The following is a 17,275-nucleotide window of genomic DNA, read 5'->3' on the forward strand; positions in this document are numbered from 1 at the left end:
GGCTTTCATTTTAGATCAGGTTGGCATATGTAAGTCAAGAGCTTTAGAGTCACTGGTGTATGAACCAGAGCACTGTTGAAAACTTTGTTTTGCTTTCAGGAAACTTCTGTCCTCTCTGTGATAAGTGTTACGATGATGATGACTATGAGAGTAAGATGATGCAATGTGGGAAATGTGATCGCTGGGTTCATTCCAAATGTGAGAATCTTTCAGGTACAGAAGGTTGGAGCCTTTTTATTACAGTTTCCTTCTTTCTTGATACAGCTGCATTAACAGCTCCCAAAGTACAACAAATGTAAAATTCTGGTAGTTTTGTTATTTGAAGTCTTAAAAAAAATGTTTCTTTTTGGTTTTTAGAATAAACAGCATTATGTCAAGTTCATGCTCATTTAACTTGAACATATCCCTCGGATATATTTACTTGCTGTCCTTTGCTGGTACCATAACCTACTAATTCCCCAGTAACCAAATCCTGGATTAGTATTAATAGTGTCCTTTTGGAGATCAATATGTGTGAGTTTTTAGGGGATATTAGGGTCTTAATACTGTTCCTAACATATAGCTTTATATTAAGTTTAGTGGAATAGTTTCCTCTTTTTCCTTTCTCCCACTCTTCAAAGCACTTCTTCATTGTAGGTTTTGTTTTCCTAGATGAGATGTATGAGATTCTATCTAATCTACCAGAAAGTGTGGCCTACACGTGTGTGAACTGTACTGAGCGGCACCCTGCAGAGTGGCGACTGGCCCTTGAAAAAGAGCTACAGATATCTCTGAAGCAAGTTCTAACAGCCTTGTTGAACTCTCGTACCACCAGCCACTTGCTACGCTACCGACAGGTAGGCCCAAGTCTCATTTTGTTTTCTGAGAGTTTGTTCTTAGGTGGTTTTTACCTAGTAGTGGAATGTTTTTTGTTTAGTATTCCTTTTCTTTTTTTTTTGCTTTAAAAATTTTTGCTTTAAAAAATTTTTTTGCTTCATTCTTCATGTAGTTTTGTAGAGTTGCTTGTTTTGTCCTTAAACCGTTAAGAGCATTTTTAGAGCCAAGGGTAGGACCTTCTTTGGGGTAAGAAATAGGAAGGCATCATGTCTTTAAAGGCCTTGCTGTTATAAGATCTTTGGACTTTTAACTCTGAAGGCAATGGGGAGCCAATGAAGGACTTCATCCAAAAGAGTAACCCGATTAGAATGTTTTTTTACAAAAAAAGTGATTCTGATTAGAGAGAGGGGTAAGTATGGAGAGCGCTGAGCCTAGAGGCAGGAGCAGTGGTGAGGAGATAGTTATAGTCATCTAGGTAATAGAGAAAATGGAGGCCTAGTCTAAGATGATAGTGGAGCTAGAGACCCTTCGGCTGTGGGAAATTCCTAGGGCTCTTCAGGGCATAATTTGAAAACCACTACTTTTTATCTGTACAAGTTGTGAACTATACGTTTGTATGTAGTCACTGGGAACACAAGGTATCATGTTAGAAGAACCACATGGATAGCTTTATCTCAGAACTAGACTTCTGCTTTGTCTTTTAATAAAGCTCCTTTTTTTTTTTTTTGGCATAGGAAAATTAGCTGCCATCTATGTCTTACTTAGAAACAACTGGATAGTTTCTATTTCTTCATATTAGGTTTGGAAGTTATTAAACGAAGCTCTTAAGTTAGCTTAGCCAGGCTGTTAGATAACTGGCTCCTTTTAACTTTCCTATTGTTGGAGAAATCTTTTATTATTTTCATGTTCTTTATGTGTTGTACTATGAATCATTCAGTACCATCTTTATTAATTTTAATGGAATTTGCATAGATGCCTCATTTTCAGTGTTAGATAAAACAAACACATTTTTCCTGGCAACAGGCGGCCAAGCCTCCAGACTTAAATCCTGAGACAGAGGAGAGTATACCTTCCCGCAGCTCCCCAGAAGGACCTGACCCACCGGTGCTTACTGAAGTCAGCAAGCAGGAAGACCAACAGCCTTTAGATCTAGAGGGAGTCAAGAGGAAAATGGACCAAGGAAACTACATATCTGTGGTATGTTTCTACAGCAAACTACCAAAATTTCAAGTGCCAGTTTAGCTTCCTTGGGTCTTTTGAAGGATGAATCTGGATGTAAGCATTAAAAGATGAGTTGTGTTATATTTAGAAATGTCATGTAGCTTCAGATACCTAAAAATACCTGAGTTAAGCTCTGTGTTTCAGAAGATAGGTTATGATAGGGAAGGTAGTATCTGAAATTGGTTCTTTTTATTTGGCTTTCATCTGAGTTCTCTGAAAATTATTTTATATTAAATTAACTTATATTAAAAATATTATATGGAAAAATGATAAATGGTAAAATGTGAAGTTAATTTGTCCCTTTTGAGATAACATTTGGATATTCATTTGTAGATAGATGCCTTTTAATTTTATGGTTTTAAAAGTATAAAGAAATGATCATCTGTTAACTCAAGGTCCGTATTTGCTATTCACTTGTTTATTCATTTTAGTCTAAATGAAAAATTGTGGTTCTTTTGGGTAACTTACCATGATACGGCTATTTTATTTGTATTCTTGCCTTATTAGCCCTGCATCTGTTGACTACCACAAGTTAATTGGGAGCTGAATCTCAGACTTCTCTTCTAAAGAGAAATTACACTATTAAGATGAGACGTCAGTTTTCTAGTGGCTGTCTGTGCCAGATGACTTAGGAGGGAAGGAGGAAGCGATTTTGAGAGCACATTGTTTTATGAATAATTAATGCTTGTTTTTTTGTATACAGTTGGAGTTCAGTGATGATATCGTGAAGATCATTCAAGCAGCCATTAATTCTGATGGAGGACAGCCAGAGATTAAGAAAGCCAACAGCATGGTCAAGTCCTTCTTTATTCGGGTGAATGATATGAATAGTTCGTGTTTTTAATGCTTATCTATGGGTAATTACCCTGTGAGCAGAATGGATTTTTGTCTTCTACATTTTGCTTTGTTATGTGTATAAAACATCTTTTGGTTTAATTCATTCTCCTGATTCTTTGAGAGGAAGTTGGTGAGGTCGCCAGAGTGGATGGGTCTTTCCCTTGGTGGCCTGACATTATCTTCACATTGACAGAGAAGCTGGTGTGAAGTTGTGGTTTCCAAGTGAATGTCCACATGCTTACATTTTGTTTGTTTGTTTTTCTCTTAGCAAATGGAGCGTGTTTTTCCATGGTTCAGTGTCAAAAAGTCCAGGTTTTGGGAGCCAAATAAAGTATCAAGCAAGTAAGTGAATTCTGTATTACTTTTATTCTCCTCATCAGCTAGAAATCTGAGAGTTCTTATATTTCTAGATTGAGGTTTTTATAGACTAGGTTTTAATATTAAAAGATTAAAAGGTTAAAATGCCTTTTAAGTACTGGCTTAGAGATAACACTTAATGTTTATTATAGTGTATTGCCCTTTTTTTTCTGCATTTGTTACATTTTAAAGAACCTGGTTTAATTTGTGGTGTATGTACACGTGTTCTATTTATAACCTCATAATTGGGCTTGTTATAATTGTGTTCTATTTTAATCACGTTTGATGCCGTCTACCTCTCTTGATTCTTCATATTTAGCCTTGAATTTTTCTTCCAGTAAATTTCGATTCTTTGATAAGGTTATTATTTATTTCTGGGAGTTTAACCAAGAGTCATACATTAAGAATGTATTTTTAAAAATAATAGAACATTTAGACAGTTTCCAAATTTTGTGACTCGCTCTTACATTCTGTGAATGGCTTGTGGATGGGGCTGAGACCTGATGATATCAAGAATTTGATTATTTTATACAGTTCTGGGTATATTGTAGGAGTTCAATAAATATTTGTTGAATCAATTATTTTCAGCAGTGGGATGTTACCAAACGCAGTGCTTCCACCTTCACTTGACCATAATTATGCTCAGTGGCAGGAGCGAGAGGAAAACAGCCACACTGAGCAGCCTCCTTTAATGAAGAAAATTATTCCAGCTCCCAAACCTAAAGGGCCTGGAGAGCCAGACTCACCAACTCCTCTACATCCTCCTACACCACCAATTTTGAGTAAGGCACCAAATGAAGAGTCTTTATCCATTTCTCTCTAGTTGCAAATGATTGACCGTGAATCTAAATTTAATATACTTCCATATTAGAAATTCTCAGGTCATTCTTAAATATAATAAAATCATATTTTTGCTTCACTTGGAATGTTAATAAGGAATTGGTATAAATACTCTAATGTAATAGACATTGAGATAGCATAACTTTGGACACTTTTATGAAGTGTTTATAGGCAATTTAAGCTGAATTGTTTTCTTTTTTCTTCGAAATCAGACATAGTATTGCCAGTTTTAACCGAATGTCTTTTGGGTCTCCAAGGTACTGATAGAAGTCGAGAAGATAGTCCAGAACTGAACCCACCCCCAGGCATAGAAGATAATAGACAGTGTGCATTATGTTTGGCATATGGTGATGACAGTGCTAATGTAAGTACTTTGGCATACAGGGTCCTACTTATTAGATGTCTGTAATGAACTGTTTGTTCTTTGTGTCTAAATTTTATGACTGAGTGCCATTTGCTTAATGAATGTCACTTAGATTGTGGAACTTGGAGGTTTCTTCAGTAACTGATTTAGTTGCTTTAAAAGATGATCTGCCTTAAATTAACCTGCTGATGTCTAGTAATTTCTATGGGAAGTTCCTCTAAAAGATTTTATGAAAGTCAATAAAATAGAAGTTGTGTATTAAATAGCTTGTGTTTAGTGTAATATAGCAGAATGGTTAAGATCTTTAGTTCTGGCAGGCTGCCTGCATCCATTGCTGTGCCTTATTGCTTAGTTATTGACCTTGGTAAGGAGCTTCTCTGACCCTCAGTTTCATTTTTAAAACGAGGATAAAAAAAACCTCAGAATGGTTATGAGGATTAAAGGAAATAATTTATGTAAAGCCTTAGTGCTTGGCATATAGTAAGCTTATAATAAAAAAAGTTTTTTTAGTACAAGCTGAGAGAACTGACTCTGAAATACAGTTTTAAAGAAGTCAGTGCACTTTTATAAATTTACAACATTGCTTATTTTTTAATTCTCTGTGTTTATAAAATAATTCCAGTTCATGGAAAAGGTACTCAGAAAGGAGGAAAATGGAAATAGAAACATTTAAAAAGGATCATAATTTTTGCATATATTCCTAAGTTAAAGAATTTTAATTGACTTATTGAAGTTGTCTTGACTGATATAAAGCAAATACCAAGGAAAATCTTTGACATTATATTTTTTTAAATTCAAAAATGCCTTTATTTCATAGGATGCTGGCCGTTTGCTATACATTGGCCAAAATGAGTGGACACATGTCAATTGTGCTTTGTGGTCAGCAGAAGTGTTTGAAGATGATGATGGATCACTAAAGAATGTGCATATGGCTGTGATCAGGGGCAAGCAGCTGGTAAGAACTTGTGGTGGGTAAATGTGCAGAAGAGATTCCCTCTCAGTCTCCAGATGTTCTTTCTGTGGCCACCTGCTGCCTCACTGATGTTTTTCATAGTACCTTCAGAGTGCTTTCAGAGTGGTTAGTCAGTAACAAGTATTGGTGTACACTATAGGCAAATTATTATTCTTACCCTTGGAGGATGGGTGCAAAGAAAAAAAAGAAGTCTTCCCTGGAGAGGAGCCCAGATTGTGACTGTGACAGAATAAAGTGGTGACATGAGCTAAGGAAATCTTTGAATCGTAATGATGTTTGCCTGTTAAGCCTATTAACTAGAGAACTGTTAGGCTTCTGACTAGTATAATATTTTTAGAACTGAGTTCTTTCAGATATGATAGCTTTCTAGCAGGATGGTGTTTTAACATAATCTTGAGTTTCATCTTCTCTAAATCAATCTTGTATTTTAGAAGAAAAACTATGTTTTAGTCCAGATTCTAAATCAAATTATAATATTTAAATTTAGTAGTTACAGGGCCCCATGGACAGTGGGAAAGAGAGGAATGGTAGAGCAGGCTTTATGGCTCACATCGCTTCTCTGTAATCAGCAGATTATCAATAAACAAAATGAAATGTAGGAAACCCAGAATGGGGTATTCTGTAGAGGAGGTGAAAAATGGCTAAAACATCTGAAAGTCTGAATAGGACTCTGTTCTTTCTGGATTGTTAGAGATGTGAATTCTGCCAAAAGCCAGGAGCCACTGTGGGTTGCTGTCTCACATCCTGCACCAGCAACTATCACTTCATGTGTTCCCGAGCCAAGAACTGTGTTTTTCTGGATGATAAAAAAGTATATTGCCAACGACATCGGGATTTGATCAAAGGCGAGGTGAGAGAGTGTTAATTGCTTTTTGAATTCTCTAGAAACTCAAGGAACATAGGCTGAATATAGCAAGCAAGATGATAAACTTTGTTTTATCTTCCTACTAGGTGGTCCTAGAATCTCCTCCTTTTAGGAGAAATACAGAAGTCCTGCTAGTGAAGCAGAAGGGTGATTTTAAGATATGCTCTATACTTTCCCTCTGAGAGAGTCAGTATTATGAGCATAATTTATAAAGGGGCACCCTATTAACAGCTACCCTGGGTTTCCATTTAAGGTGGTTCCTGAGAATGGATTTGAAGTATTTAGAAGAGTGTTTGTGGACTTTGAAGGAATAAGCTTGAGAAGGAAGTTTCTTAATGGCTTGGAACCAGAAAATATCCACATGATGATTGGTATGACATGGGCCTTGGTTGTAGGGGAAGTCTGGCTGTAGCACTGGGGTACTTTCTAGACTTCAGTTATAAAATTATTTTATATATGTCTATCTATATATCTATATACACATATGTATTTGTGTATATACACATAAATATCTCATTATCTTCTCTAATAAGTTCTTTTTTCCTTGGTCAGGCTCCATGACAATTGACTGCTTAGGAATTCTGAATGATCTCTCTGATTGTGAAGATAAGCTCTTTCCTATTGGATATCAGTAAGTAGTGCAGTAAGAGGACAACAGCTCCCACAATTTGGGCACTCTGAAGCAATGAGCCATACTTGTTAGCTACTTTTAATTGCTATTAAAAATTAACTACTTTTTTTACTACTTCTTTTGGATTAGGACTAAAGTATCATTTTATGTTGGCTAAATCCAGTGATGGAAGAAAAGTGTTAAATAATATTGTGATAAGTTTACACAGTGACAGATGATTACCAGAATTAGTGAGGTGATCACATTGTAAGGTATAAAAATGTTGAATCACTGTATCGTATACCTGGAGCTAATATAATGAATATGATATTGTATACCAACTATACTTAAATTAAAAAATTTTTCAGAACCAATTCTAAATAAAACCTAAATAGGAATACAAGGTCAGTCTCTTGAGATTCCACCAAATTCCATTCATCTAGATTCAATCCAGATTGTTGTCATAGATCATATACCTCACGCCTCTGTCCTCAATGTTACATTTTTATAGGTCCTTCTAAAAAGGCATTTCTCCTCAATAATAATCAGATTCCCCAGTAAGAATTTTTTATCTTTCCTATATGAAGTAAATTGCTTAAACTTTTAGCAAGCTGACAATATAAATTTAAGATTCTTTTTTTATCTCTCCCTTTTAGAGTCTTATTTCGTTATATGTATGTACTTCAACTTATTCCTGCATTCTAATTCTGATGACACAGTCTATACTCCACATTTAGCTGGAAGCTCTTTGTATAAAGTAGGCTCCATCAGCATCCAGAAAATTTGAAGCACTTACATTTCTCTTGTCTCATGGGGCTTTTCTTCCAAAGGAAACACCTCGGGTTTGCTCGTTCCTTGCTTTGTACACATTGCGGAGCAGTAGTCTCTTCCTGAAGGCCAATAACTGTTTCTTGTAGTAGTTAGTATTTTTCTTTCTCTGCATTTTAGGATATGATACAATAAAAAAAGATCTGATATTTTCTGAGAGGCTAAAAAAACCCCGAGGACTTCAAAAAGCTTGGAACACCTCAACTAGGGAAATCTATAATAAGAATTCATGAAGTAAAGCTAAATTCTATAAATGAGGGAGACTGGAACCTAGGATGAGAAGAGGTTTTGACACATTAGTCTTTGCTTCTGTTCTCTAATTTGTGGTAATTTTTACAAATCTGTTTGCTAGGTGTTCCAGGGTATACTGGAGCACCACAGATGCTCGCAAGCGCTGTGTGTATACATGCAAGATAGTAGAATGTCGACCTCCAGTTGTAGAGCCAGATATCAACAGCACTGTTGAACATGATGAAAATAGGACCATCGCTCATAGTCCAACATCTTTTGCAGGTTAGTCTTTAATCAAGATGGAACTTGAATTAGATTTTGGGGAGTATTGGGATTGAAGCATAGGAAAAAGTCATTTCTTTGGGAGATCTCATTTGTTCCCATTTTGATATTTACCTCGTAGCTGGCTTTCTATTGTTTGATATTAGACTTTTCTTAATGAAGGTTTTTATATCGTACCACAGAAATTTCATCTAAAGAAAGTCAAAACACAGCTGAAATTGTAAGTCCTCCATCACCAGACCGACCTCCTCATACGCAAACATCTGGTTCCTGTTTTTATCATGTCATCTCAAAGGTCCCTAGGATTCGAACACCCAGTTATTCTCCAATACAGAGATCCCCTGGCTGTCGGCCATTGCCCTCTGCAGGTAAAAGACTTCATTGACTCCAACAAAGTCAGCTCAAAGATGAGTTTGTTCTTCTTTTAGGCAACTTTATCTTAGTGGCTTTTGCTGATTAAAAATGTTGATTTTCAGTTACCTGTAAATATATATAGCCAGGTCATTGAAACCAATGACTACCACACATTTGTTCTATCTATAATACACTGTATTACTTTTTCTCTCTTGTTTAGGAAGTCCTACTCCAACTACCCATGAAATAGTCACTGTGGGTGATCCTTTACTCTCCTCTGGACTTCGAAGCATTGGCTCCAGACGTCACAGTACTTCTTCCTTGTCACCCCAGCGGTCTAAACTCCGGATAATGTCTCCAATGAGAACTGGGAGTACTTACTCCAGGAATAGTGTTTCCTCAGTCTCCACCATAGGGACCACTGCAGATCTTGAGTCAAGTGCCAAAGCAGTCGATCATGTCTTAGGGCCACTGAATTCAAATACTAATTTAGGGCAAAACACTCCCACCTCTTCAAATTTGCAAAGGACAGTGGTTACAATGGTCACTAAGACCAGTCACTTGGATGGATCTTCATCTTCAGAAGTGAAATATTCCAGTGCTTCAGACTTGGCATCCAAAAGCTCCTCTCTAAAAGGAGAGAAGACCAAAATGCCAAGTTCCAAGAGTTCAGAAGGATCTGCACATAATGTGTCTTACCCTGGCATTTCTAAACTGGTCCCACAGGTTCATAATACAACATCTGGTGAATTAAATGTTAGTAAAATCAGCACTTTTGCTGAACTCTCTTCAGTACCGTTTTCTTCTAAAGAGGCTCTCTGCTTCCCACCACTCCATTTGAGAGGGCAAAGGATTGATCGAGACCAACATACAGATTCTAACCAACCAGTGAACCCCCTTCCCAATGAAGATACTGAAGTCAAAACCTTGAAGCTACCTGGGGTGAGCAACAGATCATCTATTATCAATGAACATGTGGGATCTAGTTCTAGAGACAGGAGACAGAAAGGGAAAAAATCTTGTAAAGAAACTTTCAAAGAAAAGCATTCCAGTAAATCTTTTTTGGAACCTGGTCAGGTGACAACTGGTGAGGAAGGAAACCTAAAGCCAGAGTTCGTTAACGAAGTTTTGACTCCTGAGTTTATGGGGCAACGACCATGTAATAATGTTTCTTCTGATAAGATTGGGGACAAAGTTCTTTCTATTCCAGGAGTCCCCAAAGCTCTGTCCATGCAAGTAGAAGGCTCTACTAAGGAATTACAGACACCCAGGAAACGCACAGTCAAAGTAACACTGACACCTCTAAAAATGGAAAGTGAGAGTCAGTCCAAGAATACCCTGAAGGAGAGTAGTCCTGTTTCTCCTTTGCAAATAGAGTCAGCATCCCCAGCAGAACCGATTTCAGCCTCTGAAAGTCCAGGAGATGGTCCAGTAACCCAACCAAGCCCCAATAATACCTCATCCCAGGATTCTCAGAGTAACAACTATCAGAATCTTCCAGTACAGGACAGAAATCTAATGCTTCCAGATGGCCCCAAACCTCAGGAGGATGGCTCTTTCAAGAGGAGATACCCTCGTCGCAGTGCCCGGGCACGTTCTAACATGTTCTTTGGGCTCACCCCACTCTATGGGGTGAGATCCTATGGTGAAGAAGACATTCCATTCTATAGCAGCTCAACTGGGAAGAAACGAGGCAAGAGATCAGCTGAAGGACAGGTGGATGGGGCTGATGACTTAAGCACTTCAGATGAAGATGACTTATATTACTACAATTTCACTAGAACAGTGATTTCTTCAGGTGCAGAGGAACGTCTGGCATCCCATAATTTGTTTCGGGAGGAAGAACAGTGTGATCTTCCAAAAATTTCACAGTTGGATGGTGTTGATGATGGGACGGAGAGTGATACTAGTGTCACAGCTACAACAAGGAAAAGTGGCCAGATTCCAAAAAGAAATGGTAAAGAAAATGGAACAGAGAATGTAAAGATTGATCGACCTGAAGATACTGGTGAAAAAGAACATGTCATTAAGAGTTCTGTTGGCCACAAAACTGAGCCAAAGATGGATAATTGCCACTCTGTAAGCAGAATTAAAACACAGGGACAGGATTCCTTAGAAGCTCAGCTCAGTTCATTGGAGTCAAGTCGCAGAGTCCACACCAGCACCCCCTCAGACAAAAATTTACTGGACACCTATAATACTGAGCTCCTAAAATCTGACTCAGATAATAACAATAGTGATGACTGTGGGAATATCCTGCCTTCAGACATTATGGACTTTGTACTAAAGAATACTCCATCCATGCAGCCTTTGGGTGAGAGCCCAGAATCTTCTTCATCAGAACTCCTGAATCTTGGCGAAGGCTTGGGTCTTGATAGTAATCGTGAAAAAGACATGGGTCTTTTTGAAGTGTTTTCTCAGCAGCTGCCGACAACGGAACCTGTGGACAGTAGTGTCTCTTCCTCTATCTCAGCAGAGGAGCAGTTTGAGTTGCCTCTAGAGCTACCATCTGATCTCTCTGTCCTGACCACCCGGAGTCCTACTGTCCCTAGCCAGAATCCCAGTAGACTTGCTGTAATCTCAGATTCAGCAGAGAAGAGAGTAACCATCACGGAAAAATCTGTGGCATCCTCTGAAGGTGACTCAGCACTGCTGAGTCCAGGAGTAGATCCAACGCCTGAAGGCCACATGACTCCTGATCATTTTATCCAAGGACACATGGACGCAGACCACATCTCTAGCCCTCCTTGTGGGTCAGTGGAGCAAGGTCATGGCAACAATCAGGATTTAACTAGAAACAGTAGCACCCCTGGCCTTCAGGTACCTGTTTCCCCTACTGTTCCTATCCAGAACCAGAAATATGTGCCCAATTCTACTGATAGTCCTGGCCCATCACAGATTTCTAATGCAGCTGTCCAGACCACTCCACCTCACCTGAAACCAGCCACTGAGAAACTCATTGTTGTTAACCAGAACATGCAGCCACTTTATGTTCTCCAAACTCTTCCAAATGGAGTGACCCAAAAAATCCAGTTGACCTCTTCGGTTAGTTCTACACCCAATGTGATGGAGACAAATACTTCAGTATTGGGGCCCATGGGCAGTGGTCTCACCCTAACCACAGGACTAAATCCAGGCTTGCCAACTTCTCAATCCTTGTTCCCTCCTGCCAGCAAAGGGTTGCTCCCCATGCCTCATCACCAGCACTTACATTCCTTCCCTGCAGCTACTCAAAGTAGCTTCCCACCTAACATCAGCAGTCCTCCTTCAGGCCTACTTATTGGAGTTCAGCCTCCTCCAGATCCCCAACTTTTGGTTTCAGAAGCCAGCCAGAGGACAGACATCAGTACCACAGTAGCCACTCCATCCTCTGGACTCAAGAAAAGACCTATATCTCGTCTACAGACCCGAAAGAATAAAAAACTTGCTCCCTCTAGTACCCCTTCAAACATTGCCCCTTCCGATGTGGTTTCTAATATGACATTGATTAACTTCACACCCTCACAGCTTGCAAATCATCCCAACCTGTTAGATTTGGGGTCACTTAACACTTCATCTCACCGAACTGTCCCCAACATCATTAAAAGGTCTAAATCTGGCATCATGTATTTTGAACAGGCACCCCTGTTACCACAGAGTGTGGGAGGACCTGCTGCCACAGCAGCGGGCACATCAACAATAAGCCAGGATACTGGCCACCTCACATCGGGGCCTGTGTCTGGCTTGGCATCCAGTTCCTCCGTCTTGAATGTTGTATCCATGCAAACCACAACAGCCACTACAAGTAACGCGTCAGTTCCAGGACATGTCACATTAACCAACCCGAGGTTGTTGGGTACCCCAGATATTGGCTCAATAAGCAACCTTTTAATCAAAGCTAGCCAGCAGAGCCTGGGGATTCAGGACCAGCCTGTGACTTTACCGCCAAGTTCAGGAGTGTTTTCACAACTGGGAACATCACAGACGCCTACTGCTTCAATGACAGCAGCATCTAGTATCTGTGTCCTACCCTCTACTCAGACTATGGGCATAGCAGCAGCTTCACCTTCTGAGGAAGCAGAAGAACACTATCAGCTTCAGCATGTGAACCAGCTCCTTGCCAGCAAAACTGGGATGCTTTCTTCCCAGCGTGATCTTGATTCTGCTCCGGGGACCCAGGGATCCACCTTTTCCCAGACAGTAGATGCTCCTAATAGCGTGGGGCTAGAGCAGAATAAGGCTTTATCCTCAGCTGTGCCAGTCAGTTCAGCCTCTCCGGGGGGCTCTCCATCTGGACAGCAGTCAGCAAGCTCCTCAGTGCCAGGTCCCACTAAACCCAAACCAAAAATCAAGCGGATTCAACTGCCTTTGGACAAAGGAAATGGCAAGAAGCACAAAGTTTCCCATTTGCGGACCAGTTCTGAAGCACACATTCCAGACCAAGAAGCCAACACGACATCCCTGACCTCAGTCACAGGGTGAGAAATCCACGTATTGGCTGTGCTGGGTCTGTGGGATTTGTGCTTTGGATCAGAGGCTTGAAGTGATAGTCTTCTGGGAGGGACACTCCTCTGTTCAGGTTGCAGTACTCGAGGGTTTTCTGGGTTTTGACTTTGATTTTTTTCTCTCACAGTGTTGATTTATAGAGCAAAATGCAGTTCCATCCATGGGCAGTTTGTCTTGGATAGAACCACATCTCTAATTTCTCTGCTCTGATTTCAAATGGTGCTGTTTCCTCCTGTTTCTTTTTTGATGAGACTTAGGATACTAAGGGATGACTATTCCTCTGTGGAGGGCAAAGCCACCTGTTGTAGATACTCATAGAGTCCTTTTAAAAATATTATCATTCGAATATAACATATATAATGTATACAAGTAAATTTTGACATATGTATACACCCATGTAGCCACCATTCAGATCAAGATACAAAACATGTCTAGTGCTCCATAAGGCTCCTTGTGCCTTGTCTTAGTACCTCCTCAAGGTAACCACTATCTAACCTGTATCACCACAGGTTGGTTTTCCTTGCTCATAACTTTTATTAGATCCTGAGAGAGTCATTTCTTTAGAGTGACCTACACTTGGTACATATTTACTAGTGGTTTTTCTTGAAAAGATACAAATGATTCTGTTTCAGGACTCCAGGAGCAGAGGCTGAGCAGCAGGATACAGCTAATGTGGAACAGTTATCACAGAAGGAGTGTGGGCAGCCTGTAGGGTAAGCATAAAAATTAGTTCTCTAAGGTTAAGTTCTCAATTCTGTCCGCCTCATTTCAAAAATAGTTTTTCCTGATTTGTATTGATTTTTGCTGCCACAGTTTTTTTAAAAAATGGAAATAATATATGCTTGTTTTTAAAAAAAAGCAGCAGGGAATTATTTAAATGATGGATAATGGTTCCCTGTTCATCTTGCCTAACCCCCTCCTAGTTTATTCCTTAGAGGCAACCATTGCTAATAATTTGTTTTCGTCCATGCAGACATCTGTATATATACAGATATACATGGTATATGTATGAATATGTAAATACCTTTTTTACATAAAATGAATCATGCTGTACATACTGTTCTATACTTGGTTTTATTATGTTGTATTATGTCTACATCTCTGTGCCAGTATAGATGCACTTTATTTTTTTAATGGCTGCCTCTGGTTCTGTTGTGTGGCCCTACAATAATTTGTTTAACTAGCCCCTATTAATCTACATTTGGATTATTTCCAAGATTTATTTAATTCTTGAAAGTGGAAATTGGTGATGGTTTCCTAGCTGTTGTAGTTTGCTTATGTTTTTAGTTGAAGCAGCTAACGTAAGCAGCTTGTAACTCCAGAACTGCTTCTAACCAGTGTTCTTTCCTTTTCTTTCCCAATACTAAGAGGAGGAGAAAAATTTAAGGGTACACTCTATAACTCCAAAAGCAGAAACTTAACATCAATATTTAAGAAAGAAATCTCATAAAAGATGGTTTTATGTTAAGTACCATATAATACTGCAGTGACATGTTCATTCAACAGGTTCTGCACAAAGCACCTTGTGGTTCATTTCCAGTAGTTGCTTTGTATAACTGACATAGTTATGGCAGATTACAGACAGTTTTTTTCTTTGAATTGACAAACTAGCTGATGTTACATCTCAATTTTTTTTGTCTTATGTTTTTCATTTAGGCAAGTGGCTGTTCTTCCTGAGATTCAGACAACACAAAATCCAGCAAATGAACAAGAAAGTACAGGTATGTGGGTGGATAACAGTAAGAATCAGAATTTCAAAGCCAAAAATACTATGAAAATCACCTTCATTGCCTACTGATTTTCTAGATTAAAAAAAAAAAAAAAGGGAATAAAGAAACCTGAATTCCAAAGAAGTTAAGTGATTGGCCAAAGTTGTAGACTGAGACTCAGAGCATCTATCTCTTGGTCCAGTGCTCTTCTGCCTCTTATTCTGTGATTATCTGTCAGCTAAAGGATACAAGATTAAATTTTATAAGTACTCTTCTGCTTTATTTGCTTTAACAGCAAGTGTGATTTAAATAGCTAGTGATGATCCCACTTCATCCCTTAGTTGTCACTGAAGAAAACCAAGAACGATTTTTGTTATATAAGGTAGCCAGATTTTGGTTATGACACCCCATACATCTCTATAGCATTTTCCATCTGTCTTAATGAATTTGACAAGTAAACAACAGGTCACTTCAAGATTAGACAGCCCTGTACATAAGGCTTTGCCCATTTCTATTGAGGTGACTTCTCATAAGAGAACCAAGTAGAGAAAATGCTTAGGCGCATAAGATTTGGGATGTAATCATATTCTGCTGACTTGTTGATTCTTCAAGAGGGTTGATACATTTCTTTGTGTGAGAATACAGTAAGGGCTGGTAGTGCAAACTCTGGAACCAGATGAGTTGAAATCCCAGCTTTACCACTTACTAGCTGTATGAACTTGGGCTATTTACTTAACCTCTCTCTACCTCAGTTTCCTAACCTTTAAAGTGGACTGTTTTGCAGTTTATATAAATTAACATATAGAGAATTCTTCCAAGAGTGCCTTATACATAGTGCTTCATACATATTAACCATTATTATTTTTTAACTTTAACCCTGTTAAGGGCAATTACTTGAAAAACTATCAAATTGTCATACCAGAAACTACCACAGAGACAGCATGACTTTATTTAAAAAAAAAAAATTCTAGTTTTAGTCATTTCTAGCTATGACCTAGGTAGCAAGTTGCTCTACCTCTTTGAGACTCAGTTTTATTGTCTGTAAATGGGAATAATACCAAATATGGAATTTTGTTAGGCCTGGAGATAACATATGTAAAGTCAATGCTCAATAAGTGTTTGCTGTTGCAACCACTTTGTCCCCTATTATCTTCCTCATAGAACCTAAAACAGTGGAAGAAGAAGAAAGTAATTTTAGCTCTCCACTGATGCTTTGGCTTCAGCAAGAACAGAAACGAAAGGAAAGCATTGCTGAGAAAAAGCCCAAGAAAGGACTTGTTTTTGAAATTTCAAGTGACGACGGCTTTCAGATTTGTGCAGAAAGTATTGAAGGTAAGTGGGTTAAATTATGTTGACCTACCAACACCAGTCCTGTTTCAGCTAAATCTACACTTCATGTATATTTATACTATTTACATGGGCAGTTTTGTGCTAGCTATTACAGAAGATACTTGGAAGCATTATACATTTAACTTGTCCTTTGGAAGTTAGTGTTGTTGAGAAATAGTTCATAATTTATATGAAAAGTTAATGATACAGATTCTGTTTTTAAGATTACACACATGCTAGCAGAGCACATGAGACCTCTGCTTATCTCTCTGGCCTTGTCTTCTACCACTTCTTGTGTACCTTAAATGCCATTCTCACCTCTGTGCCTTCATACAATTCTTCCCTCTACCTGGAATGTTCTTTCTATCCTCATGCACCTGGTGAACTCCAGCTCATCCTTCAAGATTTGGCTCAGAAAGTCTTCTCTGACCTTCTGGCAGATAAGCAGTCCCACTCCCTCCTTTCTGCTCCTTTTAGCTTCTTAAATGTTTCTCTCTCATAGCTTAAAATTTGTTTTGTAAAAGTCTGTTAACTTTTATGTCTAATTCACTCAACAGGGAGTTTCCTATAAGAGCTTGAATTTTATTTTCTTATTCCTCTTTGTTCCCCGAGCATATAGGTGTTTGTTAACTGTTGAAGCGAATATTCTGTAGGCAATAAAGTACTAGAGAAGTTTGAAGGAAAGAAAGATCACTGTGGATCAATTTGGGTTATCAAAAAAAAACACGTGAAGATTAGTAGAATAGGAGATTCTTTAAAGGAGGTAATGGAATTTGGTTTAGGCAAAGCGAAGAAGGAGGGCTTTTTAAGAAGGGATATAAGCAAAGTTAGCAAGACAGGATTGCATATGGTGGGTTTAGAGTAGTGTCGGGTGGGAAAAGGATGTTGAAATCCTTGTCAGGTAGTAGTGAAAGAAAAAATTGGGAAGGTGGATTGAGCACAGGTTTTGGATGGCCTTCACTGCCAAACCATGAGGCCTTCGAAAATTTGGGAGAATAGAATAAAAGCAGAATTTAGGGAACATTAATGTGATAGCTTTATAAAAGGTAGATTGAGTTGGAGGACAAGAGGTCACTAATGAGAGTATTGGTACAGTAGCGATGTCAGGTAACAGCCCGTCTCCAGTAGGAAAAGAAAGGTAAGGAATATGGACACACTTAATGACTGCTTGGTA

At 38.7% G+C, this 17,275-nt stretch overlaps 1 protein-coding gene across 10 annotated transcripts in view; it reads left to right on the plus strand.

The window, feature by feature from the left end:
• KMT2A (lysine methyltransferase 2A) overlaps positions 1-17,275 on the plus strand; it is a 74,560-nt gene that overhangs the window by 40,354 nt on the left and 16,931 nt on the right. For 8 of the 10 annotated variants that reach the window (XM_023526613.1, XM_011386397.2, XM_011386399.2 and 5 more), the window contains 17 exons: positions 100-222; positions 652-836; positions 1,840-2,013; positions 2,741-2,851; positions 3,143-3,216; positions 3,820-4,013; positions 4,329-4,435; positions 5,253-5,390; positions 6,100-6,258; positions 6,527-6,644; positions 6,826-6,904; positions 8,064-8,224; positions 8,407-8,592; positions 8,799-13,035; positions 13,696-13,776; positions 14,720-14,784; positions 15,934-16,104. In XM_023526613.1, the coding sequence (XP_023382381.1) occupies positions 100-222; positions 652-836; positions 1,840-2,013; positions 2,741-2,851; positions 3,143-3,216; positions 3,820-4,013; positions 4,329-4,435; positions 5,253-5,390; positions 6,100-6,258; positions 6,527-6,644; positions 6,826-6,904; positions 8,064-8,224; positions 8,407-8,592; positions 8,799-13,035; positions 13,696-13,776; positions 14,720-14,784; positions 15,934-16,104 (6,363 nt within the window). The remainder of the gene's footprint in view (positions 1-99; positions 223-651; positions 837-1,839; positions 2,014-2,740; positions 2,852-3,142; positions 3,217-3,819; positions 4,014-4,328; positions 4,436-5,252; positions 5,391-6,099; positions 6,259-6,526; positions 6,645-6,825; positions 6,905-8,063; positions 8,225-8,406; positions 8,593-8,798; positions 13,036-13,695; positions 13,777-14,719; positions 14,785-15,933; positions 16,105-17,275) is intronic. The other 2 variants (XM_011386398.2, XM_011386400.2) reach the window with 1 other exon arrangement.

This window comes from Pteropus vampyrus, unplaced genomic scaffold, assembly GCF_000151845.1.
Source record: "Pteropus vampyrus isolate Shadow unplaced genomic scaffold, Pvam_2.0 Scaffold1395, whole genome shotgun sequence".
Lineage (NCBI taxonomy): Eukaryota > Metazoa > Chordata > Mammalia > Chiroptera > Pteropodidae > Pteropus > Pteropus vampyrus.